The following is a 19,290-nucleotide window of genomic DNA, read 5'->3' as shown; positions in this document are numbered from 1 at the left end:
AAGTAAAGTATATGTGATATTTTAACATTAAGACTCTCCTGGCACAAATGACAAATTATTTTCATATGGTCCTAGAAGGTGCTGCCACTCACATGTGGAGATCTGTCCCGTGGTTTTGCCTATTCCCATGATTGATGAGACAATAAGGATCTGTGCTCAGTTGGTTTCCCTGAAATGGATGGAAGCCCAGAGAGGCCAAGAATTTGTGTGTATTCCCTTTTGCAATTGTGCAGATACTTATTTTGTACTTCCGATGTACTAGGGACCATGATAAATGCTTGGGACACAAACAGAAGGAAGCCAGCTCTCAGAGGGGTGATGATATCCCACTCTCCTTTACCTGGTACTGACTGTTGTCAGGGAAGGACTAACAGCTGCTGTGTCCTATAGAGAATTACCTTCAACTTAGGAAAAATGACCTCTCAAACCCACCATCAACAATCCACAATGTCTGTTTTCTAAAAGGATATAAAGGCCAGTCTCCTGCCTCAAAGGGAAATAACTGTGGTGTAGTTTATGTGGCAGATCTTCCCTGTGTGGATTAGGCCCATGGCGGTTTTTAATCCAAAACTCCATCATTGCTGGGCTCTTTCCCCTTCCCAGCCTTTCTTCCCTCTTCTTTAGTTTGTTTATTTTCCTGAAGAGCACTACCACAGCAAGTCACTTTCTAAGAATCTTTATCTCAGCCTTTCTGTCTAGGTAATCTGACCCAAGACACTATATAACAACCTCCCAGACGAAGGTATTTAAAGCATTCTATTATGCTTTTTCTCCATGCTTCTGTTTTTGCCTTTGTCTGTATCTTTCTTTTTCTCCTATTACCCTCCTTGGGGAAAAAAATCAGCTGCCATGTTGTGAAGACACCCAAGTAATCCTAACAAGAGGGCTACATAGCCGAGGAATTGAGGCCTCCTCCAACACCAACCTTAGCACTGTATCCTCTATCTCCAGTCCAGCCTATGATGAATGCACCCCTGAATGACATCATCAGTAGTCTCATGAGAAATCCTGAGCCAAAACTACCAGCCAAGCCACTCCCAAATTCCAGGTACACCGTTGTTTTAAGATACTATATATATATAGCATTCTATAATGCCTAGAATTTGAGAGCTGGTAGAATAGAGCATGCTCTGAAACTCATAACGGAAGCCACTTGCCTTTACTTAGCACATGGGTTCTCAGACTTATTTGGCTTCCTTTCCTTATTCTCATGTAACTGCTATCACCACCCAATGGAAGTGATGTGCTATAGAATACACTTTGGGCAACTTTGACTATAGACTGACAACAAGAACAAGAACATGCCATTTGACTTTAATACCAAATGGTCCATACTTCGTCCTTGAAGAGGAGCAATCTCCACAGTGTTTAGCACATCCAAAACCAGAGAAGCTTCCGTACTCCCTTCCCTCTCTCACTTTGACCAAAAGAATGCTTGCTATGCTATCAGGGTGTGAATTGGGATTTTGCTGCAGGCAAGAAAGGGCTCTCTAGCTTCCCCTGCACCTCCTTGAAGTAGCAGCTCTTATTGCAGCTGTTAACTACTTCTCTGTGTAAAACCATTACTGGGTTCCTTTTGAAACAACCTAGATAAACACACAATAGAAGTTACTATGATAGCATCTGATGAAGAGAGATGTAACAACCGTAAGCACTTATGGACTTTCAAGAAGGTTAAGGCAAAGACTCCACATAGAGCTCCCCTATGACCCAGCAATCCCACTTTTGGGCATTTACCCAAATGTTTACAAACAAGACCACACTAAAGCTACCAGCACAACTATGTTTATTGCAGCATTATTCACTACAGATAAGATATGAAACCAACCCAGATGCCCCTCAGTAGATGAATGGATCAAGAAAATGTGGTATATACAATGGAATTCTATGCCTCGATCAGAAAGAATGACATTGCCCCATTTGTTAGGAAATGGAAAGGCTTGGAAAAAATATTTAAGTGAAGTAAGCCAGGCCCAAAGAAACATAGGTCCCATGGTTTCCCTTATTTGTGATATCTAGTATATGTCTGAGTCAAGCAGAAAAGGTCAGATAAGTTGATGTTTGATGTTAGGGAAATGAACCCTAAGATATGTATTCAAATGGTTTTTTTTCTTTCATGCGATTGTTTCTAACACATTTATAAGATTATTTCTTTGTTGCTTTGTATGTCCCTCCCCCACAGTATAACCCCTGCTTTCACTTTGGTGGGGGGGGGGTGGGGGGGGGCAGGGAGGATTGGATGGGGGGGCGGGGCAGGTGGGGAGGATGGGAAGGGATGGGAAGGGGAAACAAAGGAGGAGGCTACAATACCTGATAAGAAATGTACTCATTATCTTGCCCATGTAATTGTAACCCCTCTGTACAGTATTTTCACAATAAAAAAAATCAAAAAAAAAGAAGGTTAAGGCAAAATATCTCAGATTCTAGTTCCACTGAGGCAGACTAGCTCTCCAAGGGTTCTACTGCCCCCATCTGAAGTCCATCACACCTCCCACTGCAGAAATACTCAGTAGGTATTTCTCTGAACACTACTGACAAGCCAATCCTGTGGAACCCCAAAACTCTTTTTTTCTCAAAAACCCTTTGTGGTGACCTTAAGGCTGATGGCAGACAGCACAATCCCAGCAGTTAAAAGTCTTCCATCATCTGCCTCTGATTTACCTCTTCATCATAACTGCCTTCGTTCATCCATATGGGTGGGACTGCTCTAGGCACAAACATATTCCCCACATATTAAAGCATGGAAGCTTCTTCCCAAGGCATCTTGGTTTCTTCTAGGCCTTCTAGCTCAGTAGTTCCCAAATAGAGCTGGCACAGGAAAATTATCTGGGGAAATGTTGTCAGTTGCAGATTTATACATAGTACCCCCAGACTTCCATCATCAGAATCTCTTCGGAATAAAGCATTAGCAACTTACACTTTAACAAGCTCCCTTGGTGATACTTATACCCATCCAGACTAACTGGGGACCACTGATGGTCTAAATTCTCCACTTAAGAGATGTAAAAACCAAGTCTCTAAGGTGTCTGTCTGGACATGGCCACAGGTGCTCTTGCAATGACTAGGCTCCTTGATTATTTGCTCATCCACTTATTATGGAAGAAATGGGGGGTTGTACCAAAAGAAATAAATACATGGCAGCTAGACAAAACCTTCAGCCAAAACCTTCAGTTTAAAAGTCAAACTTGTAAGCAAAGAAGGTAGGTTTTTAAATCTCATTTTTGAACATTTAATGTGAACATTTTTGCCACAATGTGAATAATCTGTGACTTTAAAAAAAAAACTTGACTATATTCTTGCTATTGACTGCTTACAAAAAGAAGTTCGTGTGAGGTGCAGGTGGCTCACGCCTGTAATCCTAGCTACTCAGGAAGCTGAGATCTGAGGATCACGGTTTAAAGCCAGCCCAGGCAGGAAAGTCAGACTCTTATCTCCAATTAGCCACAGAAAATGGGAAGTGGTACTGTGGCTAAAGCAATAGCCTTGAGTACAAAAGCTCAGGGACAGCGCCCAGGACCTGAGGTCAAGCTCCACAACTAACAACAACAAAAAAATAAGCTCAAGCTTTATGATCTCAAGACTAGGACTCACAGCCACAGTAGCTACATTGTAGGGAAATGAGTAGACAATCCTGCTGCAGCATCCTGTTAGTATTCTAAATGCCATTTGGTGCCTAAATTTTCATTTGACCCCTAAATTTTCATTTGACCCATTTCTGCTCAGCAAAGACATGCCAAGAAGTCATCTAGTCAAACATAGACATCAAAGATGCAGAATCATAGCCAGGTGCCAATGGCTCACACCTGTCATCCTAGCTACTCAGGAGGCTGAGATCTGAGGATCACAGTTCAAAGCCAGCCCGGGCAGGAAAGTCTGTGAGACTCTTATCTCCCATTTACCACTCAGAAAACCGGAAGTGATGCTGTGGCTCAAGTGATAGAGTGCATGCCTTGAGCTGAAGAGCTGAGGGACAGCACCCAGGCCCTGAGTTCAAGCCCCACCACCACCAACAACAACAAAAAAAGATGCAGAATCAATAGCCAGACAGAAATATTTACCAAAATCTAACCCATCATCTGTGAAAAACAGAAAATGAACTGAACTGCAAGTGTCCAGCAGGCAAGCTCTGTCTCACTTTGCCATCCGTTCCGCAAGTTCTTTCATCAACATGTGGTATGAACAAACAATGAATCCCACCCTGGATACAGCATCCAACATCTATCTCATGGTAACCAGAACACAGAGCACAGGCACTGGGGTCAATTCTAGGCTTTTCCTTTGCTTGGTGTATAAGCTGGTCACATATTTGACCTGTCTGAGCTGTATTTCCTTTATCTGAAAACTGAGGGTGACACATGTAACTTTTTTGTGCCTTGCCAAATAGATGAAAAACTGGACTGAGGAAATGCTGGCTCCAATTTAAATTATAAGCCACAAAGCACATGATCCAAAACCAAATCAATGTCACTGGATAGTACTGCTATCAATACTGGAGGGGACAAGTCATTTCAGGCTTTCAGATTTCATGGCAACTTCAGTCCAGATATCTCCAGCAGTTTGCACTGAACATTTCTGATGCATCTCTTCCCTACAGCAGACCAGTCGTGCATTGGTAGACAGCCGGGAAAATACTGCCACATTTGCCTGGGGACAGTTTTAGTGGGATCAGACATCATAGCCAACTAGTCTCAAGATTCCTGAAACCCATTGGATATGGACAACATCCATGAAACAAATTTGCTGTTATTACTACAAGAAGATGGGTACCTTATTTTGTCCCCAAAACAAATGTTTTTACTATGGCACAAGATTTTGTTCTTATGAACAGTACAGAGATCTGAGCTAAGACTAAGCCCCACTTTCTACACCACATAACTCGAGCTATATTATAATCCCATCTGCAGAGTCTATGGCAGAATAAGGAGATCTATGGCTGTTATTTTGAGAGTTGTGTTCCACACGGATAAGGGTGAAGAAAGATACCCTGTGCATGTCTCCTTTCCAGACACTCACTGCCATCACAATGCAAAGGGTCTCATGACACGGCCTCTAGCAAGTCTCCTGGCTGGTCCAGTACAACTGATATACTGTATTTATGCCTAGCAATGATAACAAAAGCATGTAAAATTGCACAGGATTTCAGCGTCCTTGGCTCACCCAATATTTTAGCACATATCATTTGATTTCTCTTCTTGGGAATTAGTGATGGAGTGTTAGAATAACATCCTTGCCAACTGATCGTTCACACTTAAGGCTGTCATGATAAATGTCCCTTTGGGGTTTGATAATCCCTTCCTGGGTAAGTTATAGTCATAAACAGAATATGGCTTTAATAAATTCTATCAGAAATAGCTCACTAGAAAAAAAATCTGTGAAAATTATGCAAAAGTTAGGAACTGGCCATAAACTAAATTAGCACTGATATAGATATAAAACTGGAACAGGAACACCACTGATGAAATGTATCAGTACAAACACACTGCAAAATTACTTGGTAGTACTTATGAAAACTCAACATATATTTCCCCTATAACCCAAAAAGTCTACCGAAGAGAAATTTTAAAAACCACACATCCAGTCAACATTAATAACAACATTATACCTCATTGCCTAACTCTGAAAACTACTCAAATATCTATCTATAGTAACAAGCAGTGATATATTTGCACATACAATGGAATACTCTCCAGCAATGATTTACATACAACACTATAGTCACACAAACATCACTTAAGAAAATGCAGCCAGCCGGGCGCTGGTGGCTCACGCCTGTAATCCTAGCTACTCAGGAGGCTGAGATCTGAGGATCACGGTTCAAAGCCAGCCCGGGCAGGAGAGATCGTGAGACTCCTATCTCCAATAAACCACCAGAAAACCGGAAGTGGTGCTGTAGCTCAAGTGGTAGAGTGCTCGCCTTGAGCTGAAGAGCTGAGGGACAGCACCCAGGCCCAGAGTTCAAGCCCCACGACCGACAAAAAAAAAAAAAAAGAAAATGCAGCCAGACACAAGCATATTTACTATATGATTCTACTTACATAAGTAAAAAAGAAGATAAAAATAATTTATATTGTTAGGAGACAGAATAATGATAACCCTAAGAAGAGATCATTGCAGGAAAATGGGATATGGAGGGCCTCTGTACTGCTAATTATATTCTGTTTCTTGGTCTGGGTGTACCTAATGTGTAGAAGCTTGTAGAAGTTCACTGAGATTCACATGCAATGTACATTTTTCTGCATGCATATTATGCGTTAGTAAAAAGCTACAAATGTAAAATCTAGTAAACCAATTTCCTGTAATATCCTTCAAGTGCCACCTAGTGGCACTATTAAATGGAAACAACAGAAAGGTTTCATCTCCAGCTACTTCAAAAATATGGTCTTATTTCTAACATCACATGCTAGAAATTAGTTAAAACAGCGTCCTAACCTAAGAATCATTCACACAACCAAGAGGGAAAAGGCTTCTATTGCCAGGCACACAGAATTCTGACAAAAGCATTCAGAGGCAAGTAAAGCTATGTACCACAGAGCATGCGTGTGCTAGTGAGCTGGGGGTGTGCATCTCTTCCCATCTCTGCTTGTGATCTGTACAGCGGGAGTATTTACAAGACAAAGAGCAAAAAAGGCTATGAATCGTGGCTTCCCATCCATCTTCCAGAGAGAGGATTTAGCAACATACCACTTGGTAATACCTACAAAGCTTGCTTGGCAAACTCCCTCTAAGAGGCAGTTAGAAGCTAGAAGTGAATGGCTCATGCCTATAATCCTAGCTGCTCAAGAGGCTGATATCTGAGGATCTTGGTTTGATGCCAGCTCAGGGAGGAAAGTTCACGAGACTCTGATCTCCAATAAACTATTCAGAAAAAATCCAGAAATGGTACTGTGGCTTAAGTGGTAGAACTCTAGCCTTAAGCACAAAGAGGCTCAGAGACAGCGCTGAAGCCCTGAGTTCAAGGCCCAGGACTGGCAAAAGAGGAAGAAGAGGAAGAGGAAGAAGAAGGAGAAGAAGGAAGAGAAGAAGGAAGAAAAAGAGGAGGAGAAGAATAGAGGAGGAGGAGAAGGAGGAGGAGGAGCAGGAGGAGGAAGAGGAGGAGGAAGTGATGGTGGTAGTGGTAGAGGTGGTGGACGAGGAGGAGGAAATTGTAAAGGAAATTTCCTTTGCTCTGTATTCATTGAACATGCTTGTTTCACCCTTTTTTTTGCCTTCAAGGTACACTGTTGTGGTGAGGATAAGTCTGATTTCTTTCAATTATGTTTGAGAAACACAGACTTTGGAAGGCTCACCCACAACAAGCCTTTAAAGTGCCTGAACAAAGGATGTTTGCTCAGAGTTCTGCTAGTAAAATCTGAAAAATCCACAAATCATGCAAACGGATGTTGTGATCCTTGAGTTAGAAGCTTGTGAGTTACAAGATGGTAGGAAACTCTACCCTTCTTTCTACTGATTCTTCCCTTCATTTTCATTATTTTGATCTACATTAGAATTCTTTTTAAACTCATGTTCCTAATGAGAGAAGAGTGAAGATGCCCAATATGTGCTCCTTAACAATCAATTCTTTCCTTCCCATTCCCATTTTTACAGAAATGAGCACAGATCTGGACTGGGTCTATAGGCCAATTCTTGATATAGGCAGGTGGATTTTCCATGAAAAGTCACAGAAATGGAGGGGAAAAGTGACCCTAAGCCAGGTGTGGTAATGCATATCTGTAATCTAAATCCTAGAGAAGATGAGGCAGGACAAACACAAGGGCAAGGACAGCCTGGGCTATAAAGGAAGACCCTGTTTCAGAAAAACAAAAACAAAAACAGCTGAGAGCTGGAATTCACACCTGTAATCCTAAACTCCTCTGGATGCTGAGAATTGGAGGATTGTGGTTCAAAGCCAGACCAAAAAAGTTCACAAGACCCTCTTCTCAACCCCTAGCTAGACATAGTGGCACATCCTGCCATCCTAACTTTGTGTGAGGCTGAGAATGGGAAGACCAATTCCAAGCCAACCTGGCTATCTCAGAGTCCTCATGAGACTCTCTCTCAACAAAAGAAACTGCGCATGCCCAGGCATGTCCTTGGACAGGAAGCAAGACTCAATCTCAAAAATAACCAGCACAAAAAAAGAGCTAAACATATTTCTAGGTAGTAGAACCCCAGTACCACTAAAAATAAAAAGCAAAAATTAAAACAAAAAACAAATACGTAAATAAATAAAGGAGCGGGGATATATAGCTGGCTGGTAGAGTGCCTGTCAAACATATATGGTGCCCCACAAAAATTAAATAAAATCAAGAAAAATAAAAAATAATTCTACTGTGACAAGTCAAAGAGGGCTAATTAAGCACTCATTCTAGGGTTGGGGCCACTCGTTTCTGGCTATCCTGATTCTTCTATATTATGCAATTATAGCCTGCCTTTTGTTTCACTAAGCCCATCAGTGGTAATAAATTGTAACAGCTAACTGTTGTTGAGGTTGATCATATGCCATGCATTGTTCTACGGATGCTGATAAATCATAACAACCCTGTGAAAATATACACGTGAAGAGACGAAGAACTTGTCCAAAGTCACAAAGCTATAAAAGTTAGAGATAAGATTCAGACTCAAGCCCGCGTTTCTACCTCTTCTGTCAGGCTGCCTTCTTGAGCCCAACTTCTGTTGTCCTCCATTGTGCTTACTTATTAAGGCCAGAGTACATTTTTGTACCCACCCACTTATACATTTATTCCTCCTCCACTGACCCTCGGGAGGACTTTCTGCCTTCTGTCCCTATATGCTAAAGGGCAGGAGTGCACGTGGAGAAGAGAAAGGAAGATGTCTCTTGTTCAGGAACCTAGAGAACAATGATAACTGACTCCCATGGGTCACTTCAGGGAAACATGGTAGCCAGCTATTGCCTACAACCTTTACCATGAAAGCATGGGGAGATGGGTTTAAATGAGGCATGTGGGGAACTACAGCTACATGTAAGTACAGGAGAGACTGCATAAGGGCTGGTGTTAGCCATGCCAGCTTTCAAAGAATGAGGAAAGGTGACAGAGCTACAGGATAAGAATCTCACTGCAATCCTTGTGCTGCCACAGTTCTCAACAAAGTATGGGCCTCTACTAAGCAGACTGCACTAACATTTGATAAACATTAATGAACACACGTCATCAAACAGAGAGATAAGGCTAGCACAGTGAGCTTTATCCAACATGACAATATTATGAACCTAATTGGGGAAACTGAGGAAGAAAACAAGTCATAGTGGGGGATAAAGCTATTTAGAAGTTTCACTGAAGGCTGGGAAGGTGGCTCAGTGGCAGAGCGCTTGCCTGGCATGCATGAGGCCCTGGGTTCGATTCCCCAGCACTACATAAGCAAAAAGGAAAAAAGCCGGAAGTGGCGCTGTGGCTCAAGTGGTAGAGCGCTAGCCTTGAGCTGAAGAGCTGAGGGACAGCGCCCAGGCCCAGAGTTCAGGCCCACGACCGGACCCCCCCCCAAAAAAAAAGAAGTTTCACTGAAATTTCTTTAAAACTTTGATAAATATTTCATGAAATAACTGATATGTCAGCCTAGTTCTTAAGAAAATGATTCCAGGACATATATTCACAGCATAGCAGCATAGTAGGGGCTGGGACTTGGGTTACACAGCAAGACTAAGACAGCAGCCCTAACTTTTACTTACTGTGGGTGACCCTGAGCAAGTTCTTGAAATTCTCTGTGCCTTAGTTTATTTACCAGCCAACTGAGGATAGTAAGAGAGCCCATTGCTCATGACTGTTACGAGGATTGAATGAGAATCTGTAAAGCACTTAGAAGAGCATCTTGCCAATCTATGACTGTACCACTGTGAACATGCCTGAGATTGTCTGATCTCAGAAAGCTAAGCAGGATGGAAGAAGAGCCTGGCTAGGAGAAGAGCACTCGAAGTACTTCATAAAGGAATCACATAAATGGACAATCCCAGTCCCTTATGGTTTGTGTACTTTTAAAAGCAATTTTGCAATGCATAAAAGTTATTTAGTGTATAGAAGTTTAGCCCCTTATTACTTTTCAAAAGGCAGACAAAGAATTACATTTCACCTTTTGCTACAATTAATATGGACGACAGACCAAAATGTAAGGCTATTTTGAGCAAGGTGAATATAAGTCTTCGCTGAGGACGGCACTTTAACATGAGCATTTTAGATTAATATACAGAAGATTTCACATTAAGAAAATTACTGGCAGGCACAGAAGCTCATCAACTTTTGCTTAGCGAAAATAGTTAATTTTTGTGACACATACTTAATGATTTCTTCTCTCTTGAAACATTCATCATTAAATTGCTACCGATTGCCCAGTAACCTTTTCAAGCTCTCCTAACTAGCTGTGAGATTCCAAGTAACTCGCTTCTCTTCCGTGAACTTCAACTTCTTCTTTAGTAAAACAGCATGCACTGACAGATATGAAAGCATTAAGATTAAGAAGACTTAGACATACTCAAGAGCAAGAAAAAGGTTCGGGGAGGCCAAACCACAAATTGGTAGGGCAAACTGAGGGTCCAGAAGCATGGAGAGTCAGCAGAGAGAGCAGCTCATGCAGAATAACAGAGCTTAAAATGGCCCATGTGAGGCCTGACTGGTACCAAGTTCATCCCCTGAATCCAGAGGCTCAGGTGGTGCTCCACTGTCTGTAAAGCTGGAAAACCAGCATGAAATCTATGAAGATGCTCAGGGCTGCCTTCTTAGGAAAAGAATGGGGAAAATATACAGATAGTCCCTGATTTACAATGGTTTAAATAAGGATTTTTTTTTTTTATCTTGTGACAATACAAAAACATGCACTTTTCTTTTCACTTTCAGGATAGAATTCAGTGAGTTATATGAGATATTTCAACACTTAATTACAAAAGTGTCTTTGTGCTACATGATTTTGATCAATTCTAAGCTAACCTGAACATAGTAAAGGTAGGCTAGGCTAAGCTATGATGTTCAATAGGTTAAGGCTAGGTTAAAGCCTAACAAAATCAACATCGGGAAATTAGTAGTGACAAGGGGGGAAACATAAAAAAATAAAGGGGGAAGAAGGAAATGCAGTCAAGAACTCATTGCATATACCACAAAATTAAGAAAAGTAAGGGAAGGGGTGGGTTGAAAGGGGGTGAAAATGTTTAAGAGGGGGCTGGGAAGGTGGCTCAGTGGTAGAGCGCTTGCCTTGCATGCCTGAGGCCCTGGGTTCGATTCCTCAGCACCACATAATCAAAAAGAAAAAAAAGCTGGAAGTAGCGCTGTGGCTCAAGTGGTAGAGCACTAGCCTTGAGCTGAAGAGCTGAGGGACAGCGCCCAGGCCCAGAGTTCAGGCCCCACGACCAGACCCAAAAAAAAAAAAGATGTTTAAGAGGTGATGCTGGTCAGGATGAATTGTATTCATAAACTGCTTTGTTATATGGTACCTCTTTTGTACAACTACTTCAAGATAATTTAAATTTTTTAAAGATTTTGGAAATACAGAAAGTTGAAAGTAAGTTTAAAATATATAAATACATCTAAAATCCTCAAAGTTAAAAATAGGGATTGCATGAAACAAAAGTAGGAAAAGGTGAAATAAAATGGGTTGATATTTTTTTAATGGATTATAAAACCTAGAATCAAGTGCTAGAGGTGGTAGCAAATGCCTATAAGCCTAGCATTTGGGAATTTGAGGCAGGACAATTGAGAGTTCACATAGTGAAACCCTGTCTCAGGAAGGGAAAAATAGAATGAATGGAGACAGAAGTTTAAACACAAAACAGAAAAAAAACTATATAAAGTTATCTATATGCTATATAAAGTTATCATAAGAATTGTTAATTTGGAAGATGAAGATTTTATCCAATGCCAACACAGAATGACCACAACAGAATAAAATGAAATTGCTATTACTAGAAACAAAAGCCATGTGACAAATATAGCCAAGTAAAGTTCAAGAAGAAAACAGAAGAATTAGAGAAGCAAAGCCCACAGATATATGACTAAGAATAGTCTAAAAATAAACCCTGGGTTTTTACAGATGGAAAATAAACACTGAGTATCACTAAGCAGGTTTAAAATCTATGACAAGACATGTAACACTGACATTGACACAGAACATCCAAAGATCAAGTTTTAAAACTCTTCCTACAGAAAAAGACAAAGTCACTCCGAAAGAACCCAAAATATATTCACAGTAGATTCCCCAGCAATAGGAGCAATAAATGCCAGGAGAGAAGGAAGTAATACATTCAAGAAGCAATACATTAAAATGCTGAGGGAATATAACTTTCAATCTAGAATTCTGACCACATCAAAATGATCATTTAAGAGTGAGAGGAATAAAAGTTTACAATTCTGAGAATGTGGATGAAAACAACTACTATGTGACTTATTTCAGTAAACTGTTCATTTGACTCACACAACTGCTAGAGTTGTATCAGTCACTTTGTTCTAGCAAAGCTTTAAATAACTTACTTTAGTTATATCAGAAGACATTTTCCCTGTTGTCCAATCCTTAATTATAAAGGCATTTGCATGTGTGCGTGTGTGTGTGTGTGTGTGTGTGTGTGTGTGTGTGTGTGTGTGTGTGTGTTTGCATTTGCATGCGCATGCACCCACCAGTCCTGGGGCCTCAGACTCAAGGCCTGGGCACTGTCTTTGAGGTCTTTGCTCAAGCCTAACACTCTACCACTTGAGCTATAGCTCCACTTCCAACTTCTTGTAAGTCTTTTGGAGAAAAGACTCTCACTGACTTTCCTGACTGGGCTGGCTTTGAACCACAATCCTCATATCTCAGCCTCCTAAGTAGTTAGGATTACAGATGTGAGTCATCAGCACCTGGCAATGCATAATATTTTAATTGCATAATTTCCTCACCAAAACAGCTATTAAACTCCTAAGGACTCCTTGTCAGTGGGTCTCCAAGTGCGCTTAGCAGTTACAGTAGTCATTTTTTGTTACAGCATGTCCAGGCTTTAGGGGAGAACATTAGAGCATTTTAAGTCAAACTGTCCCTCTACAGTGCTTTATGATGTTCTGTCTATATTTGCAATAAGAATTTTCTTGAACAGAGGAATACAACATCACATCAGAGACCTTAGCATTATAAGGATCCATATCAAGTTGGATCTTTTCATTTTGGAGAGGATTCAATGGGTCTGTGGGCCTAACTTACTCAATTTCCCCAAGGTCATAGAGCCACACAGTAGTAGAGCTAAGAATACTGACACAGATGGGCACATTCATATTATTACATTCACTACATTCAACAGTGGTGTATAGCGTTTGTCATATTCATTCCTCATCCTAGATGAAGATAAATCCTTGCTTTATGATTTCTTTCCTTCATCATTGAAAAGTACATTAACAGTAAGAGAAAATAGAATAGCAGAATAGCACATTGGAAGAAAATGAAACTTGCATCTTCAGTTTTATATATATATAATAATATATTACATATAATCATATATTGCTAATATATATTAGTTAAATCACTTCAGAGTAATTTCTGATTTTCTAATACAAACATAAATAGAAATATATATATTGATTTTATATTTTCATGAGAAAAATTAGGATGTTGGATAAAGTTTGGTTTTGATACTAAGGTTTGAACTCAGGGCCTGTGCTGGCTAGGCAAATGTTCTACCACTTGAGCCACAGACCCAGCCCTTCTCATTCGGGTTACTTTTGAGATAGGATGTAGCTTTTTTCCACGCCAGCATGTGATCCTCCTATTTTTACTTCCCACTATAGTACAAATGATATGCACATGCCTTCCCACCCATGTTTTTCTGTTGAAAAGATGTCATGAACTTTCTGCCCAAGCTGGCCTCCAATTGTTATTCTCCCCAACTCAGCCTCCCAAATACATAGAATTACAGAAGTGAGCCACTGTGCTTGGCTGGATGTTGTATTTACTTTTGAGAGCTCATAAATATGCTTTGTCTACACAGGCAGTATGATTCTGTGCCTTCTATATACTACATGAGGTCATCTTAATATGTAACAGCAAAAGCAAAATCTGATATGTGCCCACTGGGGAGAAAAATGCTATGAAATTTCAAAAGCAATGATATCTTTATACTGTTTACATTTAAAATGTTTCTTGCCATTTTCTCATAGGTATTTGAAAGTGACAAGGAGATATTTTCTCAGAAATAGATTTAATGTTTATAGTGTATTCAGTAAACATTTCATACTTCAGCTAAAGTTACATTAGAATGCAAATCCTTTAAAAGACAAATGTTTATCAGAAATTTCCATGAATGAGACAAAATGCACTCTAAACTCTAAATTTTCTCCCAGTACAATTTATTATTTTTTTGGAGGGGTCCAGTCGTGGGGCCTGAACTCTGGGTCTGGGCGCTGTCCCTCAGCTCTTCAGCTCAAGGCTAGCGCTCTACCACTTGAGCCACAGTGCCACTTCCGGCTTTTTTCTTTTTTGCTAGTGTGGTGCTGAGGAATCGAACCCAGGGTCTCAGACATGCAAGGCAAGTGCTCTACCACTGAGCCACCTTCCCAGTCCCAGTGTGTTATCCTTATAAGATAATTTATAAGTTAACTTGGTAAGACACCAAAAGTTTTCCAAGATATATAATCAACTGTATATTAACTGGTGAAAAGAATGGTTAAAAAATATATAGGATATTAATTAAAAGGAAAAGTACTTTTTGAGATGGCAGGTTTGTACCATCAGCACTCAGGAAGCTTGAGGCAGGAGGATCACAAGTTCAAAGCTAGCCTGGGCTACAAAATGAGAACATCTGTTTCTCATTTTCTGATTCATGAGATGTTCAGAGTCCATCAACTGCTATTTGAGTTTAAGTCTTTCATGGTATTTTTAAAGCTTTTTTTTAGTAGTGCTAGGGATGGAACCCAGAGTTTAGTGCACAATCAACAAGTGCCCTATCACTATGGTACATCCCCAGACCTATAGGTAGAATTTTATTAAAAAAAACTGTATGCAAACAAATTTGCCTCTGAAAAAGAAAAGCACACCCAAAATATTCCTACTGGATTCACTATGGTCTTCAGGCCCTGATTCTATCCAGATGGCAAAGTTAGATAAGAGTTCAGCTAGTTTCCTTTGGAGGCCCTCTGTATCACAGGCTAGTCTCCCTGACTAGCACTTTCAGCAAGACTTTCCCCTCAAGATCTCTCATCTATTCACATCAGGGATCACAAGAAGACTGGGGCTAGCAGATTGTCTCTCATGATCTAGGTTTAGGTCCCCATAATATCTGGGTATATTTCCTAAGCTGACCTCCTACTTTCAATTTCTCTCCTTCTTCTAGACAAGCTGGTGGCTCACACCTATAATCCTAGATATTTTAGGAGGCTGAGATCTAAAGAATCAAGGCTTGAGGCCAGCCCAGGCAGGAAAAGTCTATGAGACTCTGCCTCCAGTGAGCCAGAAAAATGCTGGTGACATGGTTCAAGTAGTAGAACACTAGACATGAATAAGAAAGCCCAGTGAGAATACAAAGCTCTCAAGTTCAAGCCCTGGTACACACACACACACACACACACACACACACACACACACACACACACACACACTCCTCTCTCTCTCTCTCTCTCTCTCTCTCTCTCTCTCTCTCTCTCTCTCTCTCTCTCTCTCTCTCCCCTCCCCCACATACATACACAAAAAGAACTTAAGGTATGCATCAACCGAATTCCTACATTCTCAATTAAAAAAATTATTTCATTCAACTTGTAGTATCTTAGTTTGGACTGTAAAAGTTGAATAATAAATTAGAAAAGCAGGGGGAAAATTCCTACATTCTCAACCACTTCTCTGACCCTTCTTTCCTCTTGCCCTCCTTCAGTGTTTCCCCTGAATTTCAGAATTGTTTGAGGAGTTTTGTTAAACTCCCCATGAGCAGGTCTCACCACCACATGCCAAAGATTTCTGGGCGTCAGCAGGGTTAAACACTCCCCCTGAAAATTGCAGCTCAGGGTAAGGTGGATCAGTCTGACTACAAACTTGTACTCCCCTTCAGGGAGAACTTGGTTGCCTAGGGAATATTTCTCTCCCACAGCTCTGGCACCACTGGAACTAGAGGTGAGACAGTGACTTACTTCTCATCACCTCCACAATACTCCATCTCTCTTCCCTGAAAGCTGGCTTTCCAAAGCTTAGGCATTTCCTCAAACATACAAGGCACCCTTGCTTGTCTGTTTCTTTGCGTTTGGTTTTTTTTTCCCTCTACAGGAAAGCTCTGTGTCCCTCAGTCATCTAAAAAGAAAGGTCCTCTTGTTTCTGTAATACCTACTTCATTCATCACCTACTCCCCCCCCCATGAGCCTTTCTGGCCTATCTAAGCTAAAAGGTATTAAGAAGACACTTCTTTAGTGTCTTCTTTTGCCCTTGAGTGCTCTTTTCGTACACATACCACTTCTAGTGAGGAATGCTTGCTGTGTAAAGAGAGAAAATTCTGTGTAAGTAGGAAAATTCTGGACACATGAGTCTAGAGAAATCTCCAATTTATGAAATGTGGCACTAATAAAAGTCAAGAGATAATGTTTTGTACCCCCAAATCTTTTCCACATTAAACATAATTACACTGAAGCTGTGGCTAAATCATGATGGCCATAAGAAATCTAGCAGAGATCAATGTTACTGAAGGGACTTTAGCTATTCGAGTAACAAATAATGCCTTCGCAGAGAACTGACCTACCGAACAAGCACAAACTGCAGATGGCATTTTATTCAACTTACATGCACACACACTCACACACACACACACACACACACACACACACACACACACACACACACTGAGCTAAGTGTAACCAACTCTCACTTTAACATGCTCCATATGAAACAGCTTATTTGAATGAGTTTTTGATTGTTCATGCTATGAGTCAGTCTATTAAAAAATCTCCTGTTCTGAACTTAGCCATGTTCTGGTTTCTGTTCTTTCTACACAAAAATATGGAATACAAACCACTTGGCTCTTCACATATTCACTTGTTCCTTCTTGAGCTTACCTATATAAGAAAAACAAAAGATCTGCTTCTTTGGATTTTTTACCCTTTCCTAACTCTGGAAATCCCACTGGTACAACTTGATCCAGATGTACATGTCACCAGGTTGCTTACTATAAGTTGGAGCCAGGGAAATGGCATTTTATGCTGAAAACCTTTAACACATATCTCTCAAGTGACAGAAGTAGACAAAATTGTATTATATGTAAAACATGTTTAGAATCTGGAAGTCATATACTATTAAGTGGCTACCTAGTTTTTAAAAGTGTTCCTTTATAGGGAACAAAACATTTTCTCATTCCTTACAATCTAGTCTTGCCCATTTATCAAGTTAAATAATATGTATTTTTAAAATTGACTTTATTGTTGTTTTAGAGGTGATATACGGTGGGGTTACCTTTACATACATCAGGTATTAAGTACATTTCCTTTCTCATAGTTCACTTTCATCAGTGACTAGTGCAGCCAGTGCGCTCCACTGCTGCACTTTTTCTCTGTTTTTCCTCTGATTCTGTGCCCTCCTCCCACACTCCCACAGATGTGCACATGAATACACCCACCGTATATATAAGGTAAGGAATACAGAATTATCAAAAAGAAAAAGAAAAAAACAAATTAAGACAAATTTCCTTTGTTTGCATACCTTTGTAGCTCATTTCAGTATATATTATTTTAATAATATGGATATTTTAAGACCAAAATCTTTACTTAAATCTTTTTCAAAGCTACTAATAAACATAAGGATTTTAATTATTCGAAGTGTCTTGGTTCCTCCATTAAATCTTATAGTGATGGGATTTCTGTCTCAACTTCATAACAGCAGACTCTGCAGATATGCACATAGGTATATTCCCAAAGTCAGTTTGATGGTTCATATATAACAAGAAATATTCAAAAAAGCTTAACAACTGAGCAGAGGCCTGGAGTACTACAGAACCAGCACACACACACAAAAAAATGAAGTAATCACATACATTCAAAAGCAAACAAAAGGGAAGTGGCGCTATTCAGAGTGTTTTAAGTTCTCTGTAGTAAAATTTGCTTTAAGGTGATAAAAGCAACCTCTTAAAAAAGTAAACAAGACAGCTGGGCACCAGTGGCTCATCCCTGTAATCCTAGCTACTCAGAAGGCTGAGATCTAAGGACACAGTTTGAAGCCAGCCCGGGCAGGAAAGTCCATGAGACTCTTATCTCCAATTAAGCACAAAAGGCAGGAAGTAGAGATATACTCAAGTGGTAAAGTGCTAGCCTTGAGCACAAAAACTCGGGAACAGTGCTCAGTCCCAGAATTCAAGCTCCAGGACCAGCAAAATAAAAATAAACAAGGGCTGGTCACCAGTGGCTCATGCCTGTAATTCTAGCCACTATAAAGGCTGAGATCCAGAGGACTGAGGTTCAAAGCCATTCCAGGCAGAAAACCAAGAAACTCTTATTTCCAATTAACCAACAAAAGAGGACAAGAGATCTGGCTCAAGTGGTATAAGGGCAGCAATGAGAGGAAAAAGCCAAGTGAAGGTCTGAGTTGGAACTCCCAGACCAGCAACACCAAAAAAGAGTAAGCAAGGAATAGAAAGAACATCAAGGACAGAAATGGAACAATCTGAAAAGGCAGACTATCTGAAATCCCAAACTAATGTGCAACCAACTTGAGTTTTTCTATTTTTCTAGGGAAAATTACTGGCATAACATTTAGAACTTAATTTAATCACATAATGTAGATATAAGGTGACAGATGAGAGAGATTTGGAAACCTTTTTTAGTGCTACCCTAAGGCTGGTTTAACTTGCAGTGTTTCCTAACCACTAAGCTCTAAGGATATTAACAGGCATTTTATAAATAAAAAGATGAATAATCATATAAGCTACAAAACTGCCAGCTTTAGAAAAATTGGCCAGTTTGGTTTTGGTTTTGTGTTTCGTTGTGTTTTGTTTTGCCCTATGACTTGAAAGCTTTCAGGAAGTTTGTGCATACTTTGAATCTCCACAGAACCCTACTAACACCTCCCAGAGACTGTTTCATTACTAGCAATTTGGGACAATTATGGTCCTCATTCTCCTAAGGTCAATATGGGGAAATTAATAAGGCATAAAGACTAAACATAAACATGGGCATACATCTCAGAACTTTATATATTGAATATATGTCCCTTTTATGGTGGACAAAAGGGAAGGATGGGCAAGGGAAATAGCCTGGAGATTTTTTCTGTCTGCATTTCTTACACGTCTGTTCCTGTCGTCTGAAATCTCCATAGTTAGGCAGCTGAGCTGGAAGCTTGGGCTGAGTGCTGGGCTCAGTGTTTACATTGTGCTGGGAAATCTGGTAGACA

At 40.3% G+C, this 19,290-nt stretch overlaps 1 protein-coding gene across 5 annotated transcripts in view; it reads right to left on the bottom strand.

The window, feature by feature from the left end:
* The window catches only part of Reps2 (RALBP1 associated Eps domain containing 2), a 187,881-nt gene that overhangs the window by 16,141 nt on the left and 152,450 nt on the right, over positions 1-19,290 (bottom strand). The window contains exon 15 of one of the 5 annotated variants that reach the window (XM_042680454.1): positions 19,191-19,280. The exons of the other annotated variants lie outside the window; for them this stretch is intronic. Coding sequence (XP_042536388.1) covers positions 19,191-19,280 — 90 coding nt within the window. The remainder of the gene's footprint in view (positions 1-19,190; positions 19,281-19,290) is intronic. 5 annotated transcript variants of the gene reach the window in all.

The sequence above is a fragment of the Dipodomys spectabilis genome, unplaced genomic scaffold (assembly GCF_019054845.1).
Source record: "Dipodomys spectabilis isolate Male_0828 unplaced genomic scaffold, ASM1905484v1 ptg000061l, whole genome shotgun sequence".
Lineage (NCBI taxonomy): Eukaryota > Metazoa > Chordata > Mammalia > Rodentia > Heteromyidae > Dipodomys > Dipodomys spectabilis.
This window is presented reverse-complemented; position numbering and strand designations above follow the sequence as displayed.